At 36.5% G+C, this 17,337-nt stretch overlaps 1 protein-coding gene and 1 pseudogene across 7 annotated transcripts in view; one reads left to right on the top strand and one right to left on the bottom strand.

Moving 5' to 3' along the window:
• The window catches only part of APAF1 (apoptotic peptidase activating factor 1), a 100,821-nt gene that overhangs the window by 76,253 nt on the left and 7,231 nt on the right, over positions 1–17,337 (bottom strand). For all 6 annotated transcript variants that reach the window (XM_079142097.1, XM_079142096.1, XM_079142095.1 and 3 more), the window contains 2 exons: positions 8,858–9,041; positions 84–196 (listed from right to left, as the gene is read on the bottom strand). In XM_079142097.1, coding sequence (XP_078998223.1) covers positions 84–196; positions 8,858–9,041 — 297 coding nt within the window. The remainder of the gene's footprint in view (positions 1–83; positions 197–8,857; positions 9,042–17,337) is intronic.
• LOC306662584 (eukaryotic initiation factor 4A-II-like) lies at positions 11,337–12,310 on the top strand (annotated as a pseudogene). The gene has a single exon. The product of its transcript is annotated as a eukaryotic initiation factor 4A-II-like (transcript).

The following is a 17,337-nucleotide window of genomic DNA, read 5'->3' as shown; positions in this document are numbered from 1 at the left end:
ATGCAACTGAATTAAATAATGAATACCTTCACTTTAGTACCTTTATTAATAAAGGTATTAAAAAGTAAGTTAATAATCCTTACCCATTACTGAATCCGTAACACTCTTGTCTCTGGTTGTAAGAAGAATCTGACACTGATTGTCAAATGCTTTTAACACCCAAGAATCCCAAATGTCATCCAAGATCAATAGAGACCTAAATTTTAAAAAATTAAAAATAAAAAAAATCACTAACAACACTTATTTTAAGCCTCCTTTAAAAAAAAATCACACCAGTGTGTTAAAATCTCCTGAATTATTAAAAAAAAAAAAAAAAAAAAAAAAGAATAGATGGCTAGTTTACGATTCTTCTTCCATTCTTTGCTATACTTCCTTTCTCAATATGCTAATTCAAATAAGGGGAACATTAGGCTTACCCTTCCTCATACCTCAGATTAGAACATATTAAAATTAGTGTCCATAAAAAGAAGACCGTATACCACATAAGTATTAGCAATTCATTCAGTCATCACTTAATGCCTAAAATGGTAGGATTTTCCAATTGGTCTTAAGTATCAAGTTTAAAATCAAACTAGGACTGAACTTAGATTAACATCAGAATGAATCGTATAATAATACTATGTGACCATGCTTCCCACAACACTCACAGTTTCAGGTATTCTGACATAAGAGAATGCTCTAGCAAAAATATTACTTTTCATTTGGCATACTAGTGAGTTTTTTTCCATCAAAAAAAAAAATCAATTCCTGACTAATCTCTCCAAAAACTTTTTTTTTCTATTTTGTTTTTGTTTTTGTTTTTTTTGATATCAGGGATTGAACCCAGGGGTGCTCAACCACTGAGCCACATCCTCAGCCCTTTTTTATAATTTATTTAGAGGCAGGGTCTCACTGACTTGCTTAAGGCCTCACTAAACTGCTAAGGCTGGCTTTGAACTCATGATCCTTCCACCTCAGCCTACAGAGCCACAGGGATTACAGGAGTGCACCCCAGCGCCCAGCTCCAAAAATTTTTTAAAACTCATAAGAACAGATGGGAAAAAATACAACTAAAACCTGATGACAAAATTATACACTAGCATTTTAACTGAACAGCATATTGCTATAAACTAAACAAACAACAACAAAAACCAAGGTACACACACAGGTTGGAAACCTGCAAAAGCATAAACCAAATGATGCTGAGAAAGAAAGAAAACGATTGACTTTCCATGACCTCATACATCTGATAGTGGCTGCTAAAATACTTGGCTAATCAGAGATCACTTTTAGTTTAACAAAGAAGGGAAGCAGAACAAGGAAAGATATGAACAATTAAAGAGGGAGCAGCTAATCTGTTCCAGTTCCTCCAAGAAAGTAGATAATCAAGGACTATCAAGGGGAGAGGAAGATGATGGAGGGTTACTGAGGTGAAAGAAGGAAGAGTCTTCCCTCTAGTGGGGATGCATCAGAATCATCCAGCAGGCTTTTTCACAAAATACTCCTTTCACTTTATATTGATATTAATCCCTACCAATTTGAAAATCTGCCATACTCAGCATATATGAAAGTGTATTGCATTCCCAAAACTCATTCATCGGGTCCAGATGTATAGATCAGCATTAATGTTTGCCTAGCATGTGCAAAGGCCTGGGTTCCATCCACAGTACCACAAAAAATAAAGAAAAAAAAGTTCAAAGCCACTAATGAATTCTCATCTAGTGTAACATCCCACTCCCAAGGCATGCTTTGCTCAGCATTGGGGGCATGTGACCCTGAACCTGGCACAACATTCAATGCTGGTTAAATGAACTTGTTCAAAAAATAGCTGCTAGATTACAGAAGGAAACTGTTGGCTGAATCTCAGGTTACATTATTAACATGTTTTTTATTTTTAACTGATATACAGTAATTATACATAATTATAGGGTATGGTGTGACAATTCAATATGTATATGTAATGTGTAGTGATCAGATCAGAGTAATTAGCATATCTACCAGTTTATTTATCATTTCTTTGTGTTGAGAATATTCAAAACCTTCTCTGCTAGACACCTGAAAAGATAAAACAGTCATCAAGCATACTTATCCTACTGTGCTATAGAATATTAAAAGTTAATCACCCTGTCCAATTGCACCCCATACTCCTTAAACCTCTCTCCATCCTCTTCCTCCCTGATTGATATACACACACACCCTTCCCAGGTTCAGGAAACCACTTTTCCGTAGTACACTCCTATATGAGATTAACTTTTTAATCTACTTATCAATGAGAACAGGGGACACATTTGTTTTTCTACGCCTGGGATTTGACTGAACATGTCCTCCAGTTCCATCCATGTTGCTGCAATGACAGAATTTCATTTTTTTGGTGGCGTGATAATATTATATTTATATACCATATTTTCCTTAGCCAGTCGTCTGTCAGTAGACACCTATGTTGATTCCAGATCTTAGCTATTACTAAAATCCTACAACAAAGATGAGAATGCAGATTGACACTTTGACAAAATGATTTTATATGGATAAATATCCAGTAGTGAGACTGCTGGATCACATGGCATTTATATTTCTAGCATTTTGAAGAACCTCCATACTATTTTTTCTCTATGGCTGTACCAATTTACATTCCTTCCAACAGTGTATGAGAGGAAGTTCTCCTTCATCTTCATTAGCATCAATTTTTCAGTCATTTTGGTAACAGCCATTCTAACTGGATTAAGACAATATCTCACTGTTTTTTTGTTTTTGCTTTTTTCAGAGATGGTGTAATATTTATTTTAGATGTAACCAACAGTAACAGCAGGGCAGCTCCCATGAAAGGGACTGCTTTACAAAGAGAACCATTAACACGAATGTAAATCACAGCAGCTTCAGGGACAGTTTAATAACAATCTGACTTTCTATAGGGTGAGTAGAGATGTATCAGCTTTCTCCTGAGTCTTCTGGATCTTCTGCAAAGAAGATTCTCTCTGAACTGCTCTCGAGATTATTGAGGGCAGAGGGCTGCTCTGGGAGTAATGGCCATAAATTCAATTAGTAACTCACTTTCTCTTTTGCTCCAAGCAAATATGAAATAGCACACTGCACCCCATATAATTATTATGTCGATTAAAATATATATTAAAAATAAAGAAAACAGGGCTGGGGATATAGTTCAGTTGGTAAAGTGCTTGCCTTGCATGCACAAGGCCCTGGGTTCAATCCCCAGCACCACGAAAAATAAATAAACAAATAAATAAAATAGAGCAAACAAATTATTTATGATTCAAAATGTAGAACTGAGATGACTGGGATGAAATAGAATCTGCATCAGCCTAATTTGATTTTTTTTTTTTACTTCCTCATAAAGCATAGTTTATTTTATTTATTTTCATTACCTATTTTTTAATTTTTTAATTTTATTTGTTCTAATTAGTTGTATATGACATAGAATGCATTTATACATTTTGACAGATCATACATAAATAAAGTGTAATCTCTCATTTTTCTGACTGTACATGTTGTAGGATCACATCGGTCATGCAGTCATATACGTACATAAGGCAATAATGTCTGTTTCACTCTATTACCATTCCTTCCCCATGCCCCTTCCCCTCCCTTCACTCCCGTCTACCTAATATAAAGTAACTCTATTCGTCCCTCTCCTCCTGCTTATTGTGAATTAGTTTCTATATATCAGAGAAAATATTCAGCCTTTGGTTTTGTGGGTTTGGCTTATCTCTCTTAGCATGATATTCTCTAACTCCATCCACTTACCAGCAAATGCCAGAATTTCATTCTTCTTTAAAGCTGAGTGATATTCTAACACACACACACACACACACACACACACACACACACACCACATTTTCTTTATCCATTCATCTGTTGAAGGGATCTAGGTTGGTTCCATAGTTTAGCTATTTTTGAATTGAGCTGCTATAAACATTGATGTGGCTGCATCACTGTAGTATGTTGATTTTAAGTTCACTGTGGTTTTGATTTACATTTCCCTGATGATTAATGATGTTGACCACTTTTTCATAAAAGTCACGATTTGTATCTTTTTGTTGACTATTTGTATATGTAATTTGAGAAATGACTATTCAGGTTATTTACCTATTTTTAAATCAGATTAGTTGGATTTTTGCCATTGAATTGTTTGCATTCCTTACATGTATGGCTATTAATCCCTTGTCAGGTAAATAGTATGCAAATAAATTTCTCCCTTTCTGTAGAATGTCTCTTCACTCTGCTGATTGTTTCTGCTGTTTTAAGAAGCTTTTTAGGACTAGGGTTGTGGCTCAGTGGTAGATGACTCACAAAGCATGTGTGAAGCCCTGGGTTCAATCCTCAGCACCACTAAAAATAAAATAAAGGTATTGTGTCCACCTACAATTAAAAACAAAATTAATTTTTTTTTTTAAAAAAGAAGCTTTTTAGTTTGATAAAATCCCATTTTTCTATCTTTGCTTTTGTTGTCTGCTTTTGGGGTCATATTCAAAAAAATTATTACCAAAACAAACGTCCTGCAGCACTTTCCCTATGTTTTCTTTTAGTATTAACATAAGTCTCTGAGTCACTTTGAGTTTATTTTTTAATGTGGTGGGACAGGCCCAATTCCACTTTTCTACATATAGATGTCCTATTCTCCCACCACAATTGATGTTCTTGCTGCCTTCATTGAAAATCAGTTCACTATGAATATGTGGATTTATTTCTGGGTTCTCTATACTGTTCATTGGACTGTGTGTCTGTTTTAATGCCAGTACTATGCTGTTTTGGTAACTACAGCTTTGTAATATGTTTTAAAATCGGATACTGGAAGTCCTCCAGCTTTGTTTCTTTTGCTTAGGATTGCTTTGGCTATTTGGAGTGTTTTGTGATTCCACATGTTTTTTTAAATTTCTTTGAAGAATGCCATTAGTATTTTCATAGGAATTGCACTGAATCCGGAGACTGCTTTAGGTAATAAGGACATTTTTAACAACATTAATTCTTCCAATCCATGAATATGGGATGTCTTTCCATTTGTGTGAGAATAGGGGATAGCCTTCCATTTGTGTTTGTGTTTGGCACTTTAATTTCTTTCACCAATGTTTTGCATTTTTCATTGTAGAAATAACTCACTTCCTTGGTTAAATTTATTCCTAAATTTTTATAGTTATTATGAATGGAAATTCTTTCTTGATTTCTCTCAGAATTTTTGTTCTTGGTATACAAAGTTGTTACTGATTACCCAGGTGTAGTGGTGCACACCTGTAAACCCAACTACTCCTACTACAGGAGGCTAAAGCAGGAAGATCACAAGATTGAGGACAGCCTCGGCAATGGAGCGAGACCCTGTCTCAAAACAGAAAATAAAATAATAAGGGTTGGGGATGTAGCTCTATGGTAGAATGCCACTGGATTCAATTCTTAGTATTAAAGAAAGGAAAAAAATAAAGAAAAGTTGATTTTTGTATGTTGATTCTGTATCCTGAAAAATTACTGAATTCATGTCAGTTCTAATAGTGTGTTTGGGTGGAACCTTTAGGATTTTCTTTATATAGATCAGGTTGTCTTTCCTATTTGAATGCCCTTTTTTTCTGTCTCTTACTTTATTGCTCTGGCTAATACTTCCAACACTACATTGAATAAAAGCAGTGAAAACAGACATCCTTGTCATGTTCCTATTCTTGGTGGAAACGATTTCAGTTTTTCCCATTCAGTATATTGATTGTGGGCTTGTCATATATAGGCTCTACTGGGTTGATGTATGTTCCTTCTATACTTAACTTGTTGAGGGTTTTGATAATGAAGGCATGCTGTTTTATCTAATGCTTAAGTATCTATTGAGATGATCATAAGGCTTTTGTCCTTCATTCTGTTGATGCAATGTATTATATTTATTGATCTGTAAATGTTGATGTAATATATTATATTTACTGATCCGTATATGAATTATCATTGTATTCCTAGGATGAATCACATTTGATTATGGTGTATATGCTTTTTAATGTGTTGGGGCATTTTGTTTGCTAGGACTTTTTTGTTTGTTTGTTTGTTTTGAGAATTTCTGCATCTATGTTCATCAGGGATTCAGGGATACTGGTCTGTAGTTTTCTTTATGGTTATGTTCTCATCTAGTTTTGGTATCCAGGTAATTCCAGGCTCATAAAAGGAGTTTGGAAGGGTTCCCTCCTTCTGTATTCTTTAAAACAGTTTGAAAATATAATCAGTGTCAGTTCTTTAAAGACGTGGTAATACTGGACAGTGAAGCCATCCAGTCCTGAGCTTTCTTTGTTGGAAGACTTTTTAAAACAGGGGAGGACTCACCTAAGCATTTCTTGTAGGCCCAGTCTAATGCTGAAGAATTCCCTCAGCTTACTTAAGACTTCATTTGTTCTTAGTTTCTGAAGGATAATTTTCCTAGGCAAAGTACTTTCATACTTTCAGTTGGCAGGATTTTTTCTTTCCCCCAGGACTTATATCATTCCATTCTCTCCTGACCTGTAAGGTTTCAGCTCAAAAGTCTGCTGTTAGTCTAATGAGGATTCCCTTATATGTGACTTGACACTTCTTTGTGGGGCTGGTGGTACAGCTCCATGGTAGAGGACTTGCCGGGCATGCCAAGGCCCTGGGTCAAATTCTCTGTGCCACTGGGGAAAAAAAAAAATCCCTGTTTTGGATAGTCTAACTATAATATGCCTCAGAGAGGATCATTTCTGATCAAATCATTCTTAGTCATAGGAGTATTAGGGGTCCTTTGAATTTTCTGGATTTGAATGTCCATATCTTTCCCAAGTTTTAGAAAGTTTTCAGTAATTATTTCATTAAATGAGTTTTCTACTTCCCTTCTTCTTCCATACCAAAAGTGAATATTTGCTCACTTAATGTGTCCCGTAAGTCTCACAAGCATTTTTTCCCCCTTGACTGAGTTATTTCAAAAGACCTGTCTTATCCAGGTATGATGGTACATGCTTATAGTCCCAGCTACTCAGGAGGCTAAGATGGAGGAATCACTTGAGCCCATGAATTTAAGACCAGTCTAGGCACTAGTGAAACAGCATCTCCAAAAAAAAAAAACAAAAACAAAAACAAAAAAAAAACCCTTCAAGCTCAGAAATTCTTCCCTGTACTTGATACAGTTTGCTTTTGAGACTTTCACCTGTATTTTTTTATTTTAAGAATTTAAAATTTATTAAGTTCTTTAGCTCTATGTTTTCTTCTGTTTGGTTCTTTTTTAAGATCTCCAGCTCTTTGCTACATTTCTTATTCAGATCATAAACTATCTTCTTAATTTCCCTGAACTGTCTATATTATCAAACCTCAGTAAGTTTTCTTAAAACCATTCTGAATTCATTTTCATGCAATTGGTTGATTTCCTTTTCTTTGGAATCTGTTACTAGAGTTACAGTTTCTTTTGTAGGCAGCATGTTACATTGCTTTTTCATGTTTATTTTCCTATATTAATAATTATACATCTGGTAGATCGGTTGACTCTAATGGTTTTCATAGTAAAAGCATCTCCTGGAAGTGAGTCCTACAGTGTCAGCTGGGTAGGCTATGATGTCTTTGGTTCCATGTGGCTGTAGTGTCTATGTGGCTTATTCAGCTATAATCAATATAGGTGATGCCTGAGGGTATCTTAGTGCCACCAGCCAGCATACAGCTCTATTAGGTGGGGTAGATTCATCAGCAGCTATGGGCATGGAGTGCCCAGGTATGAATGTGGGGTGCTCATCAGTTTCCATGCATTACATGGGGTATGCCACTCTGATAGTCCCAACAGGCAAGGTACAACTGGTACAACAATGGAGGCTGGGTACCTGTCAGTTTCCAAGGGCAACACAGGAATTCCTCCAGTAGGTCCAGATGTGCCAGACACTGCTATGAACTATTTCACAGTTTTCAATGGCCACAAGGGAGACAGCAGATCAGTTGCTGTTTACATTAAGCCTATTTTACCCATAACTTAACATGAGAAGAAACCAGATTTCTCTGAGCAGCTAAGCCTGCTGAGGCCCCAAGAAGCAGATGGGCAGCCTTTCCCGAGCAAGTCAAGCACTTGAGACCACAAGAAGGTACCATGTGTCCCTCAGACACCGATGAGCACCTCATCTGGGCCCACTAGCATGGTGTGGTTCCCATGGAGCCAGGAGACACACTTCAGGCATTCTGCCCCTGCTACTGTTCTGAGCCTTGCACTTTATAACTATAATGATAGTTATTGAATAAATTATTCAAAGAACAAACACAGTAGAAGAGTTACATGTACACTCTAAAAACTAAGACAAGCCAATATAATAGGTCCATTAAAAATTGTCCCTCCCTTTTTTTATATCTTGTTCTGTCAATCTATTAGAAACAACAGATTCAAAATCTAGCAAAGTACTTGCTTGCACTTTCTAGCAAAGACCACACACTAACTCACCTATGTAAGATTCCTCAAGAACCTACAATAGCACATATGAGACAAAATGATTAAGTAGAATGCAAAAGAGAATAGTAGCAATTTTAAACCAAGTACTAGTTACATTTTTTTTTTTTAATAACAAGAAAGAGCTGAAGGCAATGGCACATGCCTGTAATTCCAGCAGCCCGGGAGGCTGAGACAGCAGGATCACAAATTCAAAGCTAGCTTCAGCAACTCAATGAGGCCTTAAGCAACTCAGTAAGATTCTATCTCTAAATAAAATATAAAAAGGAGTTGGGGATGTGTCTCAATGGTTAAGTACCCCTGAGTTCAATCCTCAATACCAAAATAAAATAAAATTATAATAAGAAGAAAAAGAACAGCAAGAAAGCAATGGCTCTTTCTGAGCCCGTCTACAGAAGAGCAGAAAAAGGGCATGATGTTTTCAAGCTGTCGGTATGTAAGTGTGAAACACCTACTACAATTGGCCACCGGTACCTTGGGTGTTTGCGCAGCATTAGAATGCGGAGACGGTCTTTAGCCTCTTCAATGTTAAGAGGAAGCCTCTGGGAGAAACTCTCATCCTGATCCAACCGTGAGCAGAGATTCTGCAGTTTCATCAGAAGTCCAGATTTGTCTTGTTTTCCAACTGAAACCCAATGCACACCCCCGGGGAAACAACCTAATGAGGAAAAGAATAATAAACTGAAGGCCTCTGAAGAGCAGTGCCCCTTTGAATGGCTTTACTATTAAGCAACAGATTTACTAAAATCTCCAATCTTATATCTTTACCTTCTCTTAATTCAGGTTTTTTGGTTTTTTTCTTCTGCAGTACTGGGGATTGAACTCAGGGACTCATAAGTGTTCTGAGCTACATCCCCAGTCCTATTTTAATTTTAATTTTTTATTCTGAGACAGGGTCTCACTTAATTGCCCAAGCTGGCCTTGAACTTGTGACCCTCCTGCTCAGTCTCCTAAGTAGTCGAGATTATAAGTATGCACTACCACACCGGGCCAGACTATAAATTTTGATAGAGGTTACTGTTTAGTTTTAAAGCTTGAATCTAAAAGAAATTAAAGATCTAAAGAAACTGAAGTTTGGAGGAAATCTGAATCTGATTATCAGGTAATCTTATCAAGTAAAATTTTACAATCTTTGGTCTACATCATTAGTGATCATGGTATAAAATCATTTTCAATCTCAACACTCCTAATGTTTTGGGCTGAATAATTCTTTGTTGTAAGGGACTTTCCTGTGCATTACAGGAAGATTCACTGCCTTCCTGGTCTCTATCCCTTAGGGTGCCAGAATTCCCCCTCAGCAGTTCTAAAACCCCAAAATGTCTGCAAACACTATCAAATGTTCCCTGGACAACAAAATCACCCAGGTGATGATGTCCAGTTACACAAAAGTTACTCATTATGGTTCTCTTATGTAGACTTTTAAAGTAAGTTAAGTTCAAGTCTGGCTCTACTGCTTACTAGCTATGCAATTGTTAGTAAATCACTTAACCTCAGTTTCATTTCTATTCCACCTATTTCAGAGTTGCTGTGAGAAATTAACAACAAAAAGCATTGAAACTACTATTAATTATAAAGAATTATAACAAACAGGATTATTGGTATTATGAATCTGAGAGTACCTTAAAAATATTAAGATTTGAACTAGTAAGCACTTACAAGAATAGTCATTATTATTATCACTGTTACCATCAGTATTGTTAATTAAACCACATCTTGAAGTATGTATTTTTATTTACATATGCATCAGGTGTATGAGGACTAACAAGTGTAGCCTTAAGACTTAATGAGATCCCCATAGGTTAAAAAAATACACAAATATATTATATGTACATATGAGGGGTCCTTATACCCAACGTACGGTGAATAGTAGCATTAGATCACTGATAAGTGATATTAACCATAAAGATTTCTATTACATGATCATAAAAATATAACAAAAAGTAAAAACCAGATACAAATATAAATTACATCAAAGGGCAATTTGTTTACTGGTATTCACAAGTAATGAATTATAAAAATAAATCACTATTCTAAAAACTTAATCACATAAAAGAAATACTTTAATCTATGTAAAAAAGCCTATTTAAGAGTTCAATGCATGTTAATTAATTTATTCCTCACAACACCCTATCAAGCAGAAATTATTATTCTCGCCAGGCATGGTGGCTCGTGTCTACAATCCCAGCGACTCAGGAGGCTGAAGCAGAGGATTGCAAGTATGAGGCCACCTCAGTAACTCAGTGAGGCCCTCGGAAACTTGGCAAGGCACTCCTAAAATAAAAAATAAAAAGGTTGGGGATGTAACTCAATGGTAAAGTGCCCCTGGGTTCAATCCCCAGTACCAAAAAAAAAAAAAAGAAGAAGAAGAAGAAGAAAAAGAAGAAGAAGAAGAAATTATTATTCCCATCCTGCAGACAGAGAAACTAAGATATAGAAAAGGTAAAAAATTTGACCAAGGTTACACATTTAAGAAAGTAAGACTGGTGGGATTCAAGCATCAAGTATCGATTCTTAAATTATACCCTATTGTGGGAAGCCATCTATGAGCCACGCATGAAATGACCAACCCTCAAGCCATTAGACAGGGAAGCCCTGTTTTGAGAACTCCTAGGCATAAACTTCCTGGTGTGAGAAAGTTCAACTAACGTTGGTCCCCTGTTCTAGCTCACAGCTCAAGTTCAAGCACAGCCTGGGGATCGGAGTAACCTGCCAATAAATAAATGCAAAATAACCTGCTTACTGTAAGACCCCTGCCACACCAAGAAGCAAGTGCCTAAACAGCACTCTTCCCACAATAAAACTGATTCCTACCTGAACTGTACTGCTATAATTAAAGCAAGCTGGGCTGCTTCTTTGTTAGAACCAGACCCTTCTGGACAGCTCAACTAGTCATGCCCCTGCTTTAAAAATATTCCTGCGCTTTTCAGTCGGGCGCTGAGTGGTTCATCAGATCATGTCTGGTGGCTCCACGGATTAAAACAGAGAACATGGAGGCCCAGAGGGAATGGACCCCGATGGTGTCATCGAGAGCAACTGGAATGAGATTGTTGATAACTTTGATGATATGAATTTAAAGGAGTCTCTTCTTCGGGGCATCTATGCTTATGGTTTTGAGAAGCCTTCAGCTATTCAGCAGAGAGCTATTATTCCCTGTATTAAAGATCCAAAAGGTGATTCTGGCACTTGGAGACTATATGGGAGCAACTTGTCATGCCTGCATTGGTGGAACAAATGTTCGAAATGAAATGCAAAAACTGCAGGCCGAAGCACCACATATTGTTGTTGGTACACCAGGGAGAGTGTTTGATATGTTAAATAGAAGATACCTTTCTCCAAAATGGATCAAAATGTTTGTTTTGGACGAAGCAGATGTAATGTTGAGCCGAGGGTTTAAGGATCAAATCTATGAGATTTTTCAAAAATTAAATACGAGTATTCAGGTTGTGTTGCTTTCTGCCACAATGCCAACTGATGTGTTGGAAGTGACCAAAAAATTTATGAGAGATCCAATTCGAATTCTGGTGAAGAAGGAAGAATTGACCCTTGAAGGAATCAAACAATTTTACATTAATGTTGAAAGAGAGGAATGGAAGTTGGACACACTTTGTGACTTGTATGAGACACTGACCATTACACAGGCTGTTATTTTTCTCAATACGAGGCGCAAAGTGGACTGGCTCACAGAGAAAATGCACGCCAGGGACTTCACAGTTTCTGCTCTGCATGGTGACATGGACCAGAAAGAGAGAGATGTTATCATGAGAGAATTCCGATCAGGGTCAAGCCGAGTTCTGATCACTACTGACTTGTTGGCTCGTGGGATTGAAGTACAACAAGTGTCTTTGGTTATAAATTATGATCTACCTACCAATCGTGAAAACTATACTCACAGGAGTCAATAGCAGCAGTTGATGACAAGATGGCACTCAGAAACGGCGTTGACGTAATTTAGGACGTGGAACATAAGCGAAACAGCACACTGAATAAAGAGCACATTGAATAAAGAGCAAGTCGAATTGGCAGAGGGGGTTGATTTGGGAGGAAAGGTGTGGCTATAAACTTTGTTACTGAAGAAGACAAGAGAATTCTTCGTGACATTGAGACTTTCTACAATACTACAGTGGAGGAAATGCCCATGAATGTGGCTGACCTTATTTAATTCCTGGGATGAGATAGATTTGAATGCAGTGCTCACTGTTGCTGAATAGGCAATCACAAAGTGCATTGTGCTTCTTTGGGAATATTTGAATCTTGTCTCAATGCTCATAACGGATCAGAAATACAGATTTCATTAGCAAAGCAACATTAGTCATGAGCTCTTGTGAGGAAAGTCATTGGCTTTATCCTCTTTAGAGTTAGACTGTTGGGGTGGGTATAAAAAGATGGGGTCTGTAAAATCTTTCTTTCTTAGAAATTTATTTCCTAGTTCTGTAGAAATGGTTGTATTAGATGTTCTCTATCATTTAATAATATACTTGTGGACTAAAAGATATAAGTGCTGTATAAAATCAGCCAATTATGTTAAACTAGCATATCTGCCTTTATTGTGTTTGTCATTAGCCTGAATAGAAAGGCCTTTAAAATTGATTTTTTTTAGAAAGCATTTGAATGCATTTTGTTTGGCATTGTATTTATTCAATAAAGTATTTAATTAGTGCTAAGTGTGAACTGAACCCTGTTGCTAAGCCCCAGCAAGCAATCATATCCTAGGTAGGGTGAAACCCCCAGTAAAATTGCCATATTGCACATGTCTTAATGAAGTTTGAATGTTAACTAAATTGTATATTCACTTAAAAAAATATTCCTGCCTTTCTGTCTTATTTTCTGATATATTACTTCCATAGCACTTATTTTACAGCCAGCCCATCCCTCCGATGGGTACCCATTCCTTGGCCCACATGGGACATGAGTGAGACCCTATCTGCCTCTATAAAGATAATCACTGCAGCACTGTTTGCAACAGGAAAATGCTGGAAACAACCAGGATTCTTAACCTACCATCCCATTACAGAATTCCCAAGTACAAGGCAGGTCCAATTATATATAAATGTAGTTTGGAGTATTAAATAGGACTTAACATTTAATTTTCATTGAAGCAAGCTGGGACTCTGAATCTGTACAAGGACCTCTGGAATAAGTCTGAACAGCAATGAGAGAAAAGAGTAAAGCTGTTTCTGATTATAACCTACATACCCCAAAGCAATGGTTATATCCACTGTATAAATCTAGTAATATTACCAAGGTTTATGATCATGAATTTAAATTGAAACTCAGTTGGGTGGTTTGCTCCAAAAAAGAGAAGGCAAGTAATGATCCAAAAGCCATGGGGAGCAGAATAGAATACCTACTCCATTTTCTGGCATAAAGAAGTGGGAATTGGTCTTTACCCAAGAAAAGGAAAAAAGGAAAAAGTATTCAGTATGTGCTCAGGAGTTGCTGAATGAAGGATAATAAAATCTAGGCCCAAGTCTGAAAGTGGGTGAAATAATAAGGATATTATGGAATCAATGAATGAGAAACTCTGATGGGTCTAAGAACGGCAATAGTGAACTCCAAGAAGAAAATAGGTAGAGGTGTGCAGAGTAGAATAGGATGTTTACCGTTGAGATTTCGAGAGTGGAATAGTTCTTTTTTTTTTTTTTTTTTTTCAGTATCAGGGATTGAACACAGGGGCACTTATCCACTGAGCCATTTCCCCAGATCTTTTTATTTTAAGACAGAGTCTTGCTAAGTTACTTAGGGTCTCACTAAGTTGCTGAGGTTGGCAGGCTTGCGACACTACGCCTTGCAAAATGGTATAGTTCTAATGATAACAAAGATCAGGATCCAGCCTGTGACTGGGGTACTTGGCTGAAAAAAAAAAAAAAAAATGGTCACAACACAGGAGACAATGAGGTCAAGGAACTGAGAGGCCAAAATTTTAGATGATTCATCTACATAGATATAGAAATCTAGAGAAATCACTGAAAGTGCTAACAGAAGGACTTAAGGTTATAAGCCAAGAATTTAAACTGTCAATAAATAAAAGGGCAATTATATCACTGGAAAACATAAGTAAAATGAATCTCCAAGCATTTAGATGGAAAAGAAGGTAGTTTTAATGGTCTGGAGGAACAACCAACAGCCAGGACAAATCCTCCTATTTTCTGATCTTGCATGTAGAATACAAAAGGAAAAGAAATGTCCATCCAAACCAGCCATTGAAGGTGGCTGTGTGGAAGGTGGGGTAACCTCAGTAAGAACAGGTTAATACAGAGAAGTTTCCTGATTAAAGAGGAGGTGGTCTAGAAGGTATGGCAGAAAGCATCAGGACAGTAGAGGAGACCTAGATCAGAATTTGACAATGAGTACTGACTACATGAGAATCTGAAAGATATGGCCAGGAGACAGGGAACTCTGAAGTAACTGAGATAGAGGGCTGTGAAGCCTGGTTGATTAGCAGTGCCAGTGTCTTAGAAGATGTGGACAAGAAGTCCTACCACTTTACTCCTAGAAGCTTCCTGAAGTTCCCTCAGCCCTACTTCAGTATAAGTCAATAGTTATGAAACAGCAAATCCTTGATGCTTCATTTAAGTTACAGCTGGGTCTTATGTGTATGCATATTTGCAAGTGCACAGAAAAAAATTTACTCCAAACTGTTAACCAAGATTATCTTTGGGCTAGGATTTAGAATTCAGGAGAAAGGAAAGAATGTCAAGTGAAGGGAACTTTTAACTTCTTTTTACATGAAAATTCTACTTTTAAATGTTTGTAATTAATTTATGCTTTCTATTGAATTTTTTTAAATCATCCCAGGAGTAAACATATGAGGCTTATCCTGGCAGAAATTAATAATCTAACAGGATCAAGGAAATCTTGGAGAGAAAAGAAACAAATAAGTAAGAAGCCTGTAAAGAAAGTGTCTGTGCTTTAAAATCTCAACATATAAAAAAGGACCTCTTGATGCAGCTACCTAGTAAACTCACACTTTAAGGACTTATTACCTAGATTAAAAGGCTTTCTCTCCTAAATTTAAGACTAAGAAGTTAGGGCATTATTAATACACTCAAAAAAAAATTATTAGCTTTACAAAGAAAGGCAGACAGAACCCCACTCCCACTACTGCCAACTTGTATTCCGTGCAGCTGTGGCTTCCTGTCAGCCTTCCATCAGCACCCCTAACCTCTCTGGATCTAAGGCATCCCAACCCAACCACTGTACTCCAGGTCAACTGTGTACACCTGAGTCCAAGTTGCTTTCTTCTCTCACCTGAACCAACTAGTCCTTCTGCCTCTGCTCTTATTCCCTCAATTCCCTTCCTCACAGAAACCAGAAAGATCTTTTTAAAAATACTCTACTCAAAACCTTTCAATTGTTTGTTACTAAAAATAAAATTCAAACTTCTTATATGACAAAAAAAAAGAAAAACAGGTCAAGTGACTAACTGATCTGCACATCTCCATGACGTTATTTAGTTAAATACTGATATTATTTCCATATTTCAAAAAGAATCTAAACATCTTAACCATGGGCACAAGAGGGAGCAATTTAGCCTTGAATGAGGGCTATACTTATAATTCATTCAGAGAAATTTATCCAGGGAAAAATTGCCTTTATTTCAAGAAAACAAATCCTACTTTCACATGAGGTTTTTCCTGTTAGCAATTTAATAGCATTAAGGAAATCCTGAGAAGGGCAGAAACAAATAAGTAAATAGCCTATGCAAAAAGCTTCCATGCTTTAAAAACTCAGGTAAATACAGTACCATAAATGGTTCAAAGATATGTCAACAATTTCTCTGCAAAGAAGAAAAAACAAAGAATTGAACTTTGAAAAACAATTGGGTTACTTAAAAATATCTAGGCATAAACATCTAAGAACTTAATATTCTTTAATTTATGCCAATCACCATCCTGATTACAAAACTTGTATAGAAACCAATTTTAATCAAGTGTGTAACATTTCCATCATCTATACTTTGAAAATAAAAGGTTTTTATATTATAATTAATGGCAAAAAGCCAAATTCCTGTATTTTAGAATGAAAGTAATCTCAAGAGAGTAAAATCTATCTTGAGAAAGCATCTCTTTTTGTTCATTTGTGGTACTGGGGATTGAATCCAGGTCCTTGCACAAGCTAGACAGGCTGTGAGCTATCTACACAGCCACAGAAAGCATCTACTCTTGAACTAGCAGACATACAAAAGCAAAAACTCAAGAGATTGAAGAGTTCCATGTGAAAGGCGAGGCTATAACAGGATGATATAAGCAAAACTTTGGAAGCACAAATTAGAATGCAAAAAAAATTATTAATTTGACTACAGGGAATTAAAGACTTCTCTTCTTTAAGAACATCCAGGACAAAGTCAATAGAGGATGAGTTAGAATAAGGTATTAACAAAGTCAAAAACAAACAAGTCTAACTTTGAAAACACATGAGAAACTCCTGAAAAGCAACAAGATGGAAATCTCAATAAAAAAGTACATAACTGATATAAACTTAATCTGTAAAAGGGAACCTAAAACACTAACAAGCTTATGAAAAAATGTTTAAACTTCAGTTATCAGAGAAATGCAAATTGAAAGACACTATTTTACTTTGGCTAGGCTTGCAAAAATTACAAAGTTGGATTACACTGTCACTGAGAAAGAGAGGCCAATGGAGCCCACATACCCTGCTGGTGGAAACACAAAGTGTAGTGCAATCAAATTTGATGTTAGTATATCCATTTGACTTAGCAATTCTTCTAGCTATATATACTCAAGAAACACTCTTGTAAAGATTCAACCCAGCTTTGCTGGAGCAACAGAGTTGGAGACAATGTACATATTAGGGGAATGGAGAGTAAAATATGTTGGTAGCAATCAGGTGTAACCAATAATTTGTACATGCAGCAACAAGAATAAATCTCAACAATGTGGCAGAAGATAAGAAACTCAATAAAATAACACCATAACATTTATGCAAATTTAAAA

This window comes from Sciurus vulgaris, assembly GCF_902686455.1.
Source record: "Sciurus vulgaris genome assembly, chromosome: 5".
Classification (NCBI taxonomy): domain Eukaryota; kingdom Metazoa; phylum Chordata; class Mammalia; order Rodentia; family Sciuridae; genus Sciurus; species Sciurus vulgaris.
This window is presented reverse-complemented; position numbering and strand designations above follow the sequence as displayed.